The sequence below is a fragment of the Bos javanicus genome, chromosome 3 (assembly GCF_032452875.1).
Source record: "Bos javanicus breed banteng chromosome 3, ARS-OSU_banteng_1.0, whole genome shotgun sequence".
NCBI classification, from domain to species: domain Eukaryota; kingdom Metazoa; phylum Chordata; class Mammalia; order Artiodactyla; family Bovidae; genus Bos; species Bos javanicus.
Genome location: NC_083870.1, coordinates 23,204,384 through 23,218,549, shown reverse-complemented (window position 1 = coordinate 23,218,549; position 14,166 = coordinate 23,204,384). Strand labels below are relative to the sequence as shown.

Genomic DNA, 14,166 nt, shown 5'->3' with positions numbered 1-14,166 from the left:
AGACAGGGTATAGCAGGGTAGTGTTCTGGCAGGCCAGAAACTCCTTGCCTCTGTATATATTCCAAAGATTGTTACTTAATTTCTTCTGACTCTGAAGTTCATATAGCTACTGCTACTGCTAAGTCACTTCAGTCGTGTCCGACTCTGTGCGGCCCCATAGACGGCAGCCCACCAGGCTCCCCGTCCCTGGGATTCTCCAGGCAAGAACACTGGAGTGGGTTGCCATTTCCTTCTCCAATGCGTGAGAGTGAAAAGTGAAAGGGAAGTCGCTCAGTCGTGTCCGACTCTTAGCGACCCAATGGACTGCAGCCTACCAGGCTCCTCCGTCCATGGGATTTTCCAGGCAAGAGTACTGGAGTGGGGTGCCATTGCCTTCTCCATGCAAAAACGCACCTATGGTGAGTTTTACTTGGAAATCTCTTTTACAGACTTGGTTTGGGGGTCAGAATGTGCATATTTAGGTGAAATCACAGATGCAAAGTTCTGTAGCCTACTAAAGCCAAAGCTCTAAGGACTGTCCTTATCGTTCATGATGGAGCTACTAAGATTTTGTTTCGATGATTAAATAAAAGAGTGATACAATCTTGTGTGTGCAGAGTCCCATTTGTTTAATGAGCCAAATTCTGTTCAAGTACTTACCCCAAATCATCTCATTTAATCCTCCATAAGAACTTTGGGTGTTTATTGAGTTTTCATTGAAGGCATCTGCATGTCTCCAGGTTTAGGAGTATAGGTTCTGACCTGGAGATGAGGTTCAGAAATACTTTGACTGTTGTTGGCCTTATTAATTTCATATCTCACAAGGTCAAGTTAGTGAAATCTAGCATTACTGTAACTGGGAAATGTCCTGCTCTGGGAAAACTCAAGATGATTGCCTGGGACTGTTTTTCCTCCTATTTGGAGTTTGCCAGGGAGAAAATTATAAAAGAAGGATGACACCTCAATTCCACCTAGAGAGAGCCCCAGCTTCCCTCCACTCTTTGTGTGCAATTCAAGTTCTATACCCAAGGGTGGGGTGACTTACTACTGGATAATGTTGAATAAGACAGGATACTAACTGAAGTCAGTTAAATTCCCAGCCCCACTTCTGCAGAGAGCAGTACTCCCTGATACTTTGGACTCTTGCTTAAATAAACAAGGTCTTTTGTTCTAGTGTTTTTCTCCCCTTCCCACCCAGAAAATAAGGCCTGCAGTCCACGTGAAACTTGAAAGAGGATTTGCTGACGGCAGTCTCCTCTCAGGTGTCTACATTCTTGAAAAAGCTCATTTTGTCCATTTTCTTCAAAATCTTGGTAAACCAGCTGCATTCGTGTGGTTTTTGTTGGACTCTTTCTCAGGTGACTACTTTGTGCCGCCTCTCAATTTACGCTCTTAAAAAAAAAGGCAAATCATCCTGGCAAACTCAACCCCAGCATGGCGAGGAAAGAAACACTTGTCCTCTTTTCTGTGTGCTCCCAACAGTCCAGAGGGAGGTTGCACTGAGCCTCCTAAAATTCCTGCCTCCCCGGGCGCGGGTGAAGCCGCAGGGCCTTTTAATCTAGGAACAGGAGTGAGAAGGGAGAGGAGGTGGGGCCGGAGCGAGGCAGCGCGCAGCGGTACCCAGTGGTGCTGCGAGACTGCTCCCTCCAGAGTACGTGGCAGTCCCCGTGGACAGAAGGGGAGGGGATTCGGCTTTCTCCTCCCCGAGCAGAGCCTCGGGACAGTCCTCCCGGGCGGGAGGGAGGAACCGCAAGGGTTCTGGTGCGCTTTTGGAGTGAAATTTTAGCAGATAAAAGTGGCCTGGCAGCGGTGGGCATCCGTCCCGCTCTTCCACCCGGGTGACCCCAGCAGGTCGAGTCTGCGCTGTACCGCGAGGAGCACTGACTTGTTTGGGAGCGAGGGGACGCGCTGGCCACCCCGCATGCGCAGAGCGAGGAGCCGGCCTCCTGGACTACAGCTCCCAGAGCGGTTTGACGGCGGCCGCAGGCGGCGAGCCGCTGGCGCCATCTTGAAATCTGATCCTCAATCTCTGAGTCTTTGCGTCAGCCGCGGGCGGCCGCCGGAGGACCGCGAACTCAGCCCGCTGAAAAGGGAGGACATTGAGGACACAGCGGCTGGAGAGAGAGACAGCTGGAGGAGACATGGCAGGTTCTGAGCGCGGCCTGCGCTGCTGTCACTCAGCATCCTCCTGAGGCATTTCCTCGCCCGCCGCCTCCCCGAGGGGCGGGGCTGACCACTCTGGTACCCAGAACCCGCGCGCGGGTGTCAGCGGAGCGCCCCTGCAGAGTAGGCACCCCACCGAGCTGTGCCATGCTAGCCGGAGGCCACCGAGGCGGGAGACGGAACGCAACCAAGAGCCAGTGAGCGATCACCGAGCAGCAGCCGCCTCAGGGAAGCTCGGCAACCGCAGGAGGGAAGATGAAGGAGATTTGCAGGATCTGTGCCCGGGAGCTGTGCGGAAACCAGCGGCGCTGGATCTTCCACACGGCGTCCAAGCTCAACCTCCAGGTTCTGTTGTCGCATGTCCTGGGCAAGGATGTCTCCCGCGATGGCAAAGCTGAGTTTGCTTGCAGCAAGTGCGCGTTCATGCTCGATCGGATCTATAGATTCGACACCGTCATTGCCCGGATCGAAGCCCTTTCTATTGAGCGCTTGCAGAAGCTGCTGCTGGAGAAGGACCGCCTCAAGTTCTGCATTGCTAGCATGTATCGGAAGAATAACGATGACCCTGGCGCGGAGACCAAGGCGGGGAATGGAACGGTTGACATTTCCGGCTTACCCGATGTCAGATACTCTGCACTGCTCCAGGAAGACTTTGCCTATTCAGGGTTCGAGTGTTGGGTAGAAAATGAGGATCAGATTCAGGAGCACAGCTGTCATGCTTCGGAAGGCCCCGGAAATCGACCCAGGAGATGCCGAGGCTGTGCAGCTTTGCGGGTGGCTGATTCTGACTATGAAGCCATTTGTAAGGTACCTCGAAAGGTGGCGAAAAGTATCTCGTGTGGCCCCTCTACCAGATGGTCCACCAGCATTTGCACTGAAGAACCAGCGTTGTCCGAGGTTGGGCCACCGGATTTACCAAATGCGAAGGTACCGCCAGATGGAGAAAGCATGGAGGAAGGGACCCCGGGATCCTCTGTGGAATCTTTGGATGCAAGCATCCAGGCTAGTCCTCCACAACCAAAGGATGAGGAACCTGAGAGAAGTGCAAAGGAACTTGCAAAGTGTGACTGCTGTTCAGATGAGCAGGCTCCCCAGCATACGTGTAACCATAAGCTGGAGCTAGCTCTTAGCATGATTAAAGGTCTTGATTATAAGCCCATCCAGAGCCCCCGAGGGAGCAAGCTTCCTATTCCAGTGAAATCCAATCCATCTGGAACCAGGCCTGGCCATATCATGACAGATGGAGTTAGTTCTGGTTTCCTTAACAGGTCTTTGAAACCCCTTTACAAGACACCTGTGAGTTATCCCTTGGAGATTTCAGACCTGCAGGAGCTGTGGGATGATCTCTGTGAAGATTATTTGCCACTTCGGGTCCAGGTATACAAAATGGCTGCATAGTGCCTTTCTGATTAAAGTTAGCTGGCTTCACATGATTTCTTTCTAGGGGAAGGTTAATAGTCTAGACTTGAGAAAAGTAATCATTGAACCCATTTTTGCTTTACCTTTTGCTTCTGTCCATTTTAATAAATGTGATTCACGCAAGTAATTTACTTTCCACAATACCCTCTTTATAAGATTATCTGTTGGCTTTCCCACTAATTATCAAAATTGTACATGTTTAAGATGATTCATAATTCATTTTTACCCTAGAAAAATTTAATCTTCTTTCTGGCACTAGAACTCTTTCCTCTCACTTGTCCTACTGCCTTTCTACTTTTGTCTGTTTGTTTTGTTTTCACTTTTAGATTTATGAATATTTTCTCCTGTGAGGGAGTTAGTTCTCAAGTTAGTCCTCCCTAGAGCATTAAGCCTTTCATCCCCACTTGTGCCTTGAACTGATTAGAGCATAGGGTAAAGGTTTGGGGAGAACCTATTAATCCACCAAAATATTGTAATATGTGGACAACATTTATAATAAATTAAGAGGTCATTTGAGGACTACTGATGACTTTTTCATAAAAGAGACTTGGGAATTCAAAATTTAAAATGTTAAGGCAAAAAGTGTCTACAGCCAGTTTGTGTAATGAGCTCTATGTAAAGATATTTGGTGTTGAGCAGGACTTCATCCATTATTGGGTGATAGAGTTTTGTCTGTTTTACTCATGAATTTCGTAATGACTGGAAGATGGCAGTTGATCTTACTCTGAGCTGTTCATGCAGCCTTTTAAATTCAGTTGTGTACAGGGACCTACCTGACAGATGCTGTCTTGTTTATACAGCAGCGTTAGTTTCAGTTAACGTTGTGAAACATCTGGCATGTTCTACTTGATACAGATTCTTTAGTGATACCCTTACAGAGGTGGACAATCTAGAAGGTGTTTTTGGAAAGCTTGCTAACCAGTCAACATCATCCCAGAATCTTAGAGCTTCTAAATGAAATTGTTGATTGTCACTTGATAGCTTTGAAAAACAGTTCTATTATGTATAAAATTTGCATCACAATAAGAATATGGGGGAAATATTTTTGAATTTGCACTAACTTGTCAGAAACAGCATTGTTAGGGAAAAGTATGAATATCCAAAAGTTTAAACTGTGTTTTCATTTATGTAAAATGTTTAGGATGCCCAACACTTGTGTACTTTCCTTTCACTTCCTTTTCTTTCATTGAGTTTCACAGCTAAATTTGAGCTTTCCAGTACAGTATTTCTGTGAGCCAACATAGATGTCACAGATTCATCGTAGTGTTTCCGTATTAGGATCTAAAAGTAGTTGGACAGAGTGGATGGGAAATATGACCAATATTGTAGAAATATAGCCCCCTTCGAATATGGCCAATATTGAAGAAAGGTGAAGACTTAGAAAACTGCAGTAAAGCAAGAGTTTTTTCCTCCATATTAAATTTAAAATACTCTCTTGGTGCCTAGGCTCAACAGATTTTGGAATTGAGAAGGATTCTAAAGATCATCTCATGCAGTCTCTCAGTTTAGAGATATGGAAAGCTCATGGTTAAATGACTTAGCTCCGGTGGTGTCAAAGGTTCCTAGCCATTCTCATCCAAGACCTTTTTATTCTGTGTATTAAATCACACTGCCTGATGGCATTGAATTAAATAACTACTTATTTTAAGTGCAGGGCTTTCATTCTATAACCTGAGGATGTCAGGCAGATTCTTTAGGGATAGATACTGTGAAGAAATTTGGCATCCTAATGAGCACAGTTAAATATGGTAATTGTACCTTTAGGTCAAATCCCTTTACTTCACTAAATGTAGACATTAGAAAAAAAATAGCCCTTTAATACAGCAGTATAAGACTTCTGCTGTCATCAGGCTTTACCATCTTTACTGTTTGTTGAATATTAAAACATAGAAGAGAGAAAACATTCAGCTTGAAGAATTATGGCATTTGATTGCTAAGCTATTTTCTCCAGTAATTAAGAATGTGGAGGGAAATAGATTAATTAGACTTAAAGTGTTTGTAGATAAAATGTGAATTTTGGATTCCAGATCTACTGTCTAAGTCTGGTTGACTTTTATAAGCGTTTTAAGGCCTAGCGTGCTTTATGGTGAAAGCAGAGCTAAGTGGGACAAAGGCAGACAGATTTTTGTCTTTCTCTGAACAAGTGTGTATAGAATAGAAGTAAGTGCAAATTATTTTCCTTTAGTTAAATTGTACTCGAAATATGAAGAAAAGCTCTTCTCTCCTAAAGAGGGAGATTGTTCTGTAAGGGCGTTTTGATTCCTTTGTTTAATCTGGTTACTGTTAAATGTCACCATCAGAATTCCTCCTGGTTGCCTTTCTCCTTTTTCTTTCTTTCTTATTTTAAAGCTAACGAGCAACAATGTAGTTCTGCTTACTAATTTTCTCATATTGTGCAAACTGATTTATTGCCTCCTACAGAATTTATGTCTGAAGACCCAAGGTTTTTCTTTTTGAAGCCTTCTTCTATCTTGTTATTTCCTTCTTTATGGTCTGGCCCAGAACTAGAAAAGCTGCGATAGGAGGGCCGTGTCCCTTAGTGAACATTATTTCAGTTTTGGCTCATGTGCAGATTCCTTTTCTATCTAAATTCAAAGAGTGAGAGATCTTTGCTTCAAACCTTGCAATGCCAAAACCTGCTCTTGTATGACTGTGATGAATTTATCCCTCTCATAGCTTAGCTACATAACCCAGATCAGGCCCTTTGCAAGATGTAAGCATTAGATGCTGCTGTATCTTCTATTACTAACAATAGGATAGAAAATTATAGCAGTTTGAGCTCTATGACTTGCTGTTATGACTAGGAAAGTGTCAAGAAAAATGTTAATCCAGATCAAAATAACCGCCTTTTAGCCTAAAGGTCTTATATTATGCAGCATTAGACTTGGAAGGAATTCTCTTTTCTGTTGCTGAAAAGCATTTGTCCTGCTGCTGCTGCTGCTAAGTCACTTCAGTCGTGTCCGACTCTGTGCGACCCCATAGACGGCAGCCCACCAGGTTCCCCCGTCCCTCGGATTCTCCAGGCAAGAACACTGGAGTGGGTTGCCATTTCCTTCTCCAAAGCATGAAAGTGAAAAGTGAAAGTGAAGTCGCTCAGTCGTGTCCGACTCCTAGCGACCCCATGGACTGCAGCCTACCAGGCCCCTCCATCCATGGGGTTTTCCAGGCAAAAGTACTGGAGTGGGGTGCCATTGCCTTCTCCGATTTGTCCTGAGTCAAAAGCAACTTAAAATTATGATTACAACATGATTTTAGTAACTGATACCCTGGAGATTAACACGCATTCAACCAGATCAAGTATTACTGATGTCATGCTCTACAAAATCTTCATAGGAGTGATTGGTTTATGTACTTGATACTCACAAGAATTAATTGTCAGCTGTTTACTCAGTGGGCCTTTTCTAAGCACTCTTTTGGCAGACTTACCTGCAAGGACTTTTTTTTTTTTTCTTGAGATTTAAAGTAATAAAGTACTAAGAATAAAGAAGAAACGAGCGTCTTCCAGCCTTTTGGTCCATACATGACATTCCTAGAAGAAGAGGTTTCCTATGAATACGCATGCCAAGATGGGTTCAGATGAGGTCCAGACTCATTATATGCTTTTCTGTGGCATTCTTCAGATTTAAAGTTGATGTTGAAATATTTAAATTAAACATCTCCCTTTCTATCTAGCCAGTCTTTTTTCTAAGAGAGCCACTGAGGGATTATAACAGTGGGCTGGAAATTAGAAGACAGACCTGTTGCTTATTTGCTTTTGTTTCTGTTGTTCACTGTAAGCAAAAATTTTTGGTTTGAGTAATATTCCAGGCGGCTTCCCTTGTGGCTCAGCTGGTAAAGAATCTACCTGTAATTCGGGATACCTGGGTTTGATCCCTGGGTTGGGAAGATCCCCTGGAGAAGGAAATGGCAACCCACTCCAGTATCCTTGCCTGGAAAGTATCATGGACAGAGGAGCCTGGTGGGCTGCAGTCCATGGGGTCGCAAAGAGTTGGGCACGACTGAGCGAAAAACACTTACTTACTTAATATTCCAGGCATTATGGTAGGCAGTCGATTTTATAAATATGAAAGAGAAGTTACCGCTTTAAGTGCATTCAGTTTAATTGGATTCTATTTCCAATGTAACTTTGGACAATTTATTTACCTGTTATAAGTCTCCATTTTCTCACATGTGAGTTGAGAGTGGATCAGATGGTTAGTTTATAAAGTGTCCTTCACTGGTCTAAGATTCTTTGGTTTGAAGTGACTAAATATGGCTACCTTCCCTGGCATTTAAAACTTGAAGCTATTTTACTTAATTCTGCTTGTTACAGTTTAAATTTGGAAAATACTTTAAAATAGATGTTGTTGAAAAGTTGTTTTACACCGAGGAAGTAAGAAGCCAAGTTTTGTAGAGAAGGTTTTATCGTTAAGTGATAAAGTTATTTATCAGTAGAACTGTTGTAAATATCTATGAAAAGAGTTGCCTCTCCTGTGGTGTGACATAATTCACATTGCTTCAGGGCAAGGCTCCCCATTATACCCACAACAACAAATATCTCAATTTTTTCTAGGAGTCCTTATCCTTGCTACTTGTCTCTTTCTCCCTCTCCCACTATCCAGGCCTGCTGCCTCTACTTTCAAAACATGTCCGAATCTATCCATTTCTCTTTCCCTCCTTTATTACCACTATAATCCAAAGCAGTATTTTCATTCCCATGCAGCAGCCTCCTAGCTGGTCTTCTCATTTTTCCTGATGCTCTCCAACAGTTCAGTTATCACATAGCAACTAGAGTGATCTTTTAAAAATTTAAATATAATTGATTACTTTTCTGTTAAAAACACTGCAGTCCATTCCCATGTCAATGAGAATGAAATACAGCTTCATTACCTGTGGTGCACAGAAGCTACATCTGATCTGACCCCTGCCTGCCTTCCCACTTCATCATGTGTCAGCACCCCCTTTGCCCATCGTGCTCTGGCCCTGTGTGCTCCAGCAAGGCAACCGTTAGCCTTGTGTGGCTGTTGACTGCATGAAATGTGGCTAGTCCAAATTGAGATATGCTATGAGTGTACAGTATACCTTTAATTTTAAAGGAACAATGTAAAGAATTAGTATCTTGTTAATTTTCATATTGCATGCATACTTGTGACAATATTTTAAATATATTTGGTCAAAATGTTTCATTGAAAGGTTTCCCTGATAACTCAGTTGGTAAAGAATCCGTCTGCAATGCAGGAGACCCCAGTTCGATTCCTGGATTAGGAAGATCCCCTGGAGAAGGGATAGGCTATACTCCAGATAGCTCACTCCAGTATTCTTGGGCTTCTCTTGTGGCTCATCAAGACCTAAAGAGCCTCTTGATGAAAGTGAAAGAGGAGAGTGAAAAAATTGGCTTAAAACTCAACATTCAGAAAACTAAGGTCATGGCATCTCGTCCCATCACTTCATGGCAAATAGATGGGGAAACAGTGGAAACAGTGACAAACTTTATTTTTTTGAGTTCTAAAATCACTGCAGATGGCGACTGCAGCCATGAAATTAAAAGATGCTTGCTCCTTGGAAGAAAAGCTATGACCAACCTAGACAGCATATTCAAAAGCAGAGACATTACCTTGCCAGCCAAAGGTCCATCTAGTCAAAGCTATGGTTTTTCCAATAGTCATGTATGGATGTGAGAGCTGGACTATAAAGAAAGCTGAGCGCCAAAGAATTGATGCTTTTGAACTGTGGTGTTGGAGAAGACTCTTGAGAGTCCCTTGGACTGCAAGGAGATCCAACCAGTCCATCCTAAAGGAAATCACTCCTGAATATTCATTGGAAGGACTGATGCTGAAGCTGAAACTCCAATACTTTGGCCACCTGATGTCAAGATCTGACTCATTTGAAAAGATCCTGATGCTGGGAAAGATTGAAGGCGAGAGGAGAAGGGGACGACAGAGGATGAGATGGTTGGACGGCATCACCGACTCAATGGACATGAGTTTGAGTAAACTCTGGGAGTTGGTGATGGACAGGGAGGCCTAGCATGCTGCAGTCCATGGGGTCACAAAGAGTCGGGCACGACTGAGCGACTGAACTGCACTGAACTGTGGCTTAGCTTGTAAAGAATCCACTTGCCATGTGGGAGACCTGGATTTCGATCCCTGGCTTGGGAAGATCCCCTGGAGAAGGGAAAGGCTACCCACGCCAGTATTCTGGCCTGAAGAGTCAGACACGACTGAGTGGCAAAATGTTTTATTAAAATTAAGTTTATTTATGTTTTACTTTAGTCAATGAAGATAACTAGAAAATTTTAAATTACACATGTAGCTCACGTTATATTTCTGTTGAAAAGTACTTCTCCATCCACAAAGGCATTTTTCTTTCCCAGGGTTGTATCTACCCTAGGTCTTTTCCATGAGTTGTTGCTCTGCCTAGATCTTTGCATTGCTGGTTCCTTATCAGGTAGATCTTCATTTAAATGCTGTCTGAAAGAGACCTCCCACTGATCAGCCAATTTAGAGTAACTTAATGACTTTGTCCTGCTTACTGTTTCCTTGTCACTATCTTTTATTTTGTGTGTTTCCTTGTTCTTTTATTCTGTAGCTCCCCACTCCCCCTCCCATAGTGCTTTGCATATTAGGGTACTTAGTAGATATTTTTTAAAATGATGAACAGCGCTGGGAGAATAGAAAAGATTTTTCTTCTGAAATATTTATTAAGAAAGAAACTGAAAGGCACTCAGTTGTGTCTGACTGTGCGACCCCATGGACTGTAGCCTGCCAGGCTCCTCTGTCCTTGAAATTCTCCAGGCCAGAATACTGGAGTGGGTAGCCGTTGCCTTCCCAACCCAGGGATTGAACCCAGGTCTCCCTCATTGCAGGCAGATTCTTTACCATCTGAGCCAGGAGGGAGGCCCATACTTCCAGTCAATTGCTATCAGGAAGTGGTTTAAGGTCAGCTGTAACCCCACAGCCTGGAAGGTGGTAGTCAGAACTTGAACATGTGAGGTAAAGAAAAAATGAAGAGCAGTTGCCTTTTTTCTCTTCCTAATGGATTTGTATTTTCCCTAATTGGGAGTGGGAGAGAAGAGGGGAGGAAGCAGGGAGAGAAAAGGTGGAATTTAATGCCACAGTGAATTGCTAAAGTTTTAATTCTGTATCTTAGCTCATAATGGAGAAGGCAATGGCACCCCACTCCAGTACCCTTGCCTGGAAAATCCCATGGATGGAGGAGCCTGGTAGGCTGCAGTCCATGGGGTCGCGAAGAGTCGGATATGACTGAGTGACTTCACTGTCACTTTTCACTTTCACGCATTGGAAAAGGAAATGGCAGCCCACTCCAGTGTTCTTGCCTGGAGAATCCGAGGGACGGGGGAGCCTGGTGGGCTGCCGTCCATTGGGACGCACAGAGTCGGACACGACTGAAGCAACTTTGCAGCAGCAGTAGCAGCAGCTCATAATGAATATTAGGTCAAGTTCAATGAGTTATCTTAGTCTGATTGATTGTCCCAAATATAAATAGATGTTTTTTACTCCAAAGTCTTTTTGATGAACTAATATTCCTATAAAACATACGTCCTTCCCAGACCTTATGGATTTGAAGTTTTAATTTTTATTTTTTACTTTGAAATAATTTCAAACTTAGAGAAGTCTTAAGAGAAGTACAAAGAACTTCCAAGTTTACCAGTTGCTAAGATTTACTCAGATTTACCAGTTGCTAATATGTTGCTACAATTGCTTTATCACTCCAACTATCTGTAGACACATTTTTTATTTCTGAATTATTTGAGAATTAATTGCAGATATATCTTTATGCTCAATAAGCATGTAATTCCTAAAGATAGCATAACAACAATTCAGTTACCAAAGTTAAGAAATTTAGTATTGATTAAATACTATTATCTAATGTATGCTTCATATTTGAAATCTACTCATTTTTCTAATAATATGAAATAGGCATACTATAAGGAGGGTAGTTGAATTATAACGTTTTCTCCCCTAGGAATGGTAGAAATTTGATATTTTGAATTCCCTGATTGAAAATAGAATATAGCAAATATTTGGCCATCATGAGTGTTTTTTAAAATCCTCCCTTTTTAATTTCTGAATTACTTGCTTTGAGTAGTGTTTGTATAGGTTCATACAGAAAGGTATGAATGGTAGCTTGGGAGTAAGTGACTTGATAAGTCGTAATAAGGAACAGAACTTTTCCTTGTCTTCATCAATTCATACTGATGATCCATTCAGCAGCTGTAATTTTCTAAGTCTCTGGCAAAAGAGGCCAAAAACATTTGAAGATAAAATTTATTGTCGGATACACTTAACTTGTCTTGTGCTTCTTCCTAGCCCATGACTGAAGACTTACTGAAACAACAGAAGTTGAATTCAAATGAGACCGGTACAACTCAGCAGTCTGTATCTGATTCCCATCTGGCAGAACTCCAGGAAAAAATCCAGCAAACAGAGACCACCAACAAGGTATGATCAAAACCATGCCCTTGGGGATCACAGGGTTTCTTTATGTCCTTAGAAGTGTAGCTCTTTCCTTCCGGTCTCAAGTGTTTTAGTCTGTTCTGCACAGATCAGAATTTCTGCTGTCTTTTAGGTCTGAAATTAAAACTTGAATATGGTTTTTAACTGTATAAGGTACTGAGACAAGAAGTTTATGCTTTTGATTTAACGTTTGACCTTTATACAGCCCATGGGTTTTAACATCTACTTAGAAGAAGATTCCCACAGTTTGGGACGCAGCACTCCTTGCTTGTTCTACCCTTGTGTCCTGTCATGTAGTAGACAGCAAAAGCTCCTTGGTCTTTGTATAAAAGCTCCACAGTGACTCATGTGGACAAGTACCCCCAGTATGGCTGCTGTCATACAGAAAGCACAGCTCATGAGAGTTGAAGCAATTGAGTATTGAAGGAAGTATTTCATGTCTCCTGCTACTTTGTCTTGCTGATTGACTTAAGACTTTAATGGTTACACTGTGGGGGGGAAAATAGCAACGTAACATCCCCTAAAGAAATTCTTTAAACCTAGATTTGAGGACAGATTTCATGGTTGCATTTGAGAGTAAAAGAAATCATTGACCTACCAAACTGTTTTTCTTTACTGAATTCAGATGCTTCAAGAAAAACTGAATGAAATGAGCTATGAACTGAAGTCTGCTCAGGAGTCATCTCAGAAGCAAGATGATACAATTCAAAACCTCAAGGAAACTCTGAAAAGCAGGGAAAGTGAGGTAAAATGTTTGGCAATCATGGACCTATGAGGAAATGTTTTTCCCATCAAAGTAGACAAGTATCCTATAATTTGTAGAAATGGATATTTTCAGCCTAACAGATCTTAGAGAAATTGTCGTGTCATCTAGATTGGTATTTTGGAATAGTCCTGCTACTAAAATCTGTATCGGTGAGATAATAAGATAATGGAGTTTATACTTAGTTTGCTAATATGTTTGGTACCCCCTCTCTCGTTTGCAGACCGAGGAGTTGTACCAGGTGATTGAAGGTCAAAACGACACAATGGCTAAGCTTCGAGAAATGCTGCACCAGAGTCAGCTTAAACAGCTTCATGTATGTGAGGATCACCCAGGGCAGGAGGCATCACTTGAGGATGTGCCACTCTCAGCCACGGTCTTGGTCTCGGTGGTCTTCTTGGCTGCTCAGTGCCGGGCCTTCTTGTGACGATGCTTTTCTCTCTCTTTTCAGAACTCAGAGGGTACTTCCCCAGCTCAGCAACAGGTGGCTCTGCTTGATCTTCAAAGTGCTTTATTCTGCAGCCAGCTTGAAATACAGAAGCTCCAGAGGGCAGTACGCCAAAAAGAAAGGCAGCTGGCTGATGCTAGACGATGTGTGCGGTTTGTAGAGGCTGCAGCACAGGAGAGAGAACAGCAGAAAGAGGCTTCTTGGAAACATAACCAAGTAAATCATTAATCGTTGTGTGGCAGTGTGTAAAAGTGAACTTTGCCCTGGTCATAACTTTTTATAGGGATAGCTTGTGTTGAACTTACTTAATCTAAGTAATTCAGTTCAACATTTGCTAACCCTTACTCTGTATGCCAGGTATTGGGCTGTGTTGTGGAAATACAAAAGTGAGTATCACAGGCACTTTCCTCCTAAGATACTTGTAATATAGTATGAGAGACAGTCTTGTAAACAGTATTTCAGTGTGGCAAATATTATAGAGGAGGCATAAGGATCCTATAGGAATATATAGGGAGAGCTGAGGGAGCCAGAGAAAGCTTCACAAAGGAGCATATTGTCTAAGATTATTCTTGAAGGGTGGGTAAAAGTCAGTGAGACAGAAAAGCAGGAAGACCAACCGAGTGAGAGGAATGGCCTGCATAGTTAGCCATGTGTGCTTTTTTAAAAAATTAAAACACATAATTCTTAAATAGTTTCTTGTTAGCTTGGAAAAAATGCTCCCAGTTCTTCTTTAAGATTTAAAAGCATGGGTAGTAATCGTGTATCCTTGCGCTTATTGATAAAGGATCCATGTTTACACTGGAACCAAATCCCACTTAGTGCTTATATAGATATATCACTTTTAAGCCAAAAAGTAAGTATTGAATCAGAGTATTAATACTCCCATCCACAGTTCCCATAGTTTCCCTCATCCTATTTGACCCTTGTAGTATTTCTTT

General features: G+C 42.6%; 1 protein-coding gene across 37 annotated transcripts in view; it reads left to right on the top strand.

Moving 5' to 3' along the window:
- Nucleotides 1–14,166, top strand: part of PDE4DIP (phosphodiesterase 4D interacting protein) — a 238,169-nt gene that overhangs the window by 157,014 nt on the left and 66,989 nt on the right. For 15 of the 37 annotated variants that reach the window (XM_061409396.1, XM_061409386.1, XM_061409248.1 and 12 more), the window contains 4 exons: nucleotides 11,871–12,002; nucleotides 12,643–12,762; nucleotides 13,004–13,096; nucleotides 13,232–13,444. In XM_061409396.1, the coding sequence (XP_061265380.1) occupies nucleotides 11,871–12,002; nucleotides 12,643–12,762; nucleotides 13,004–13,096; nucleotides 13,232–13,444 (558 nt within the window). Of the gene's footprint in view, nucleotides 1–1,685; nucleotides 3,520–11,870; nucleotides 12,003–12,642; nucleotides 12,763–13,003; nucleotides 13,097–13,231; nucleotides 13,445–14,166 lie in introns of those variants that run through there. The other 22 variants (XR_009734923.1, XM_061409230.1, XM_061409137.1 and 19 more) reach the window with 6 other exon arrangements.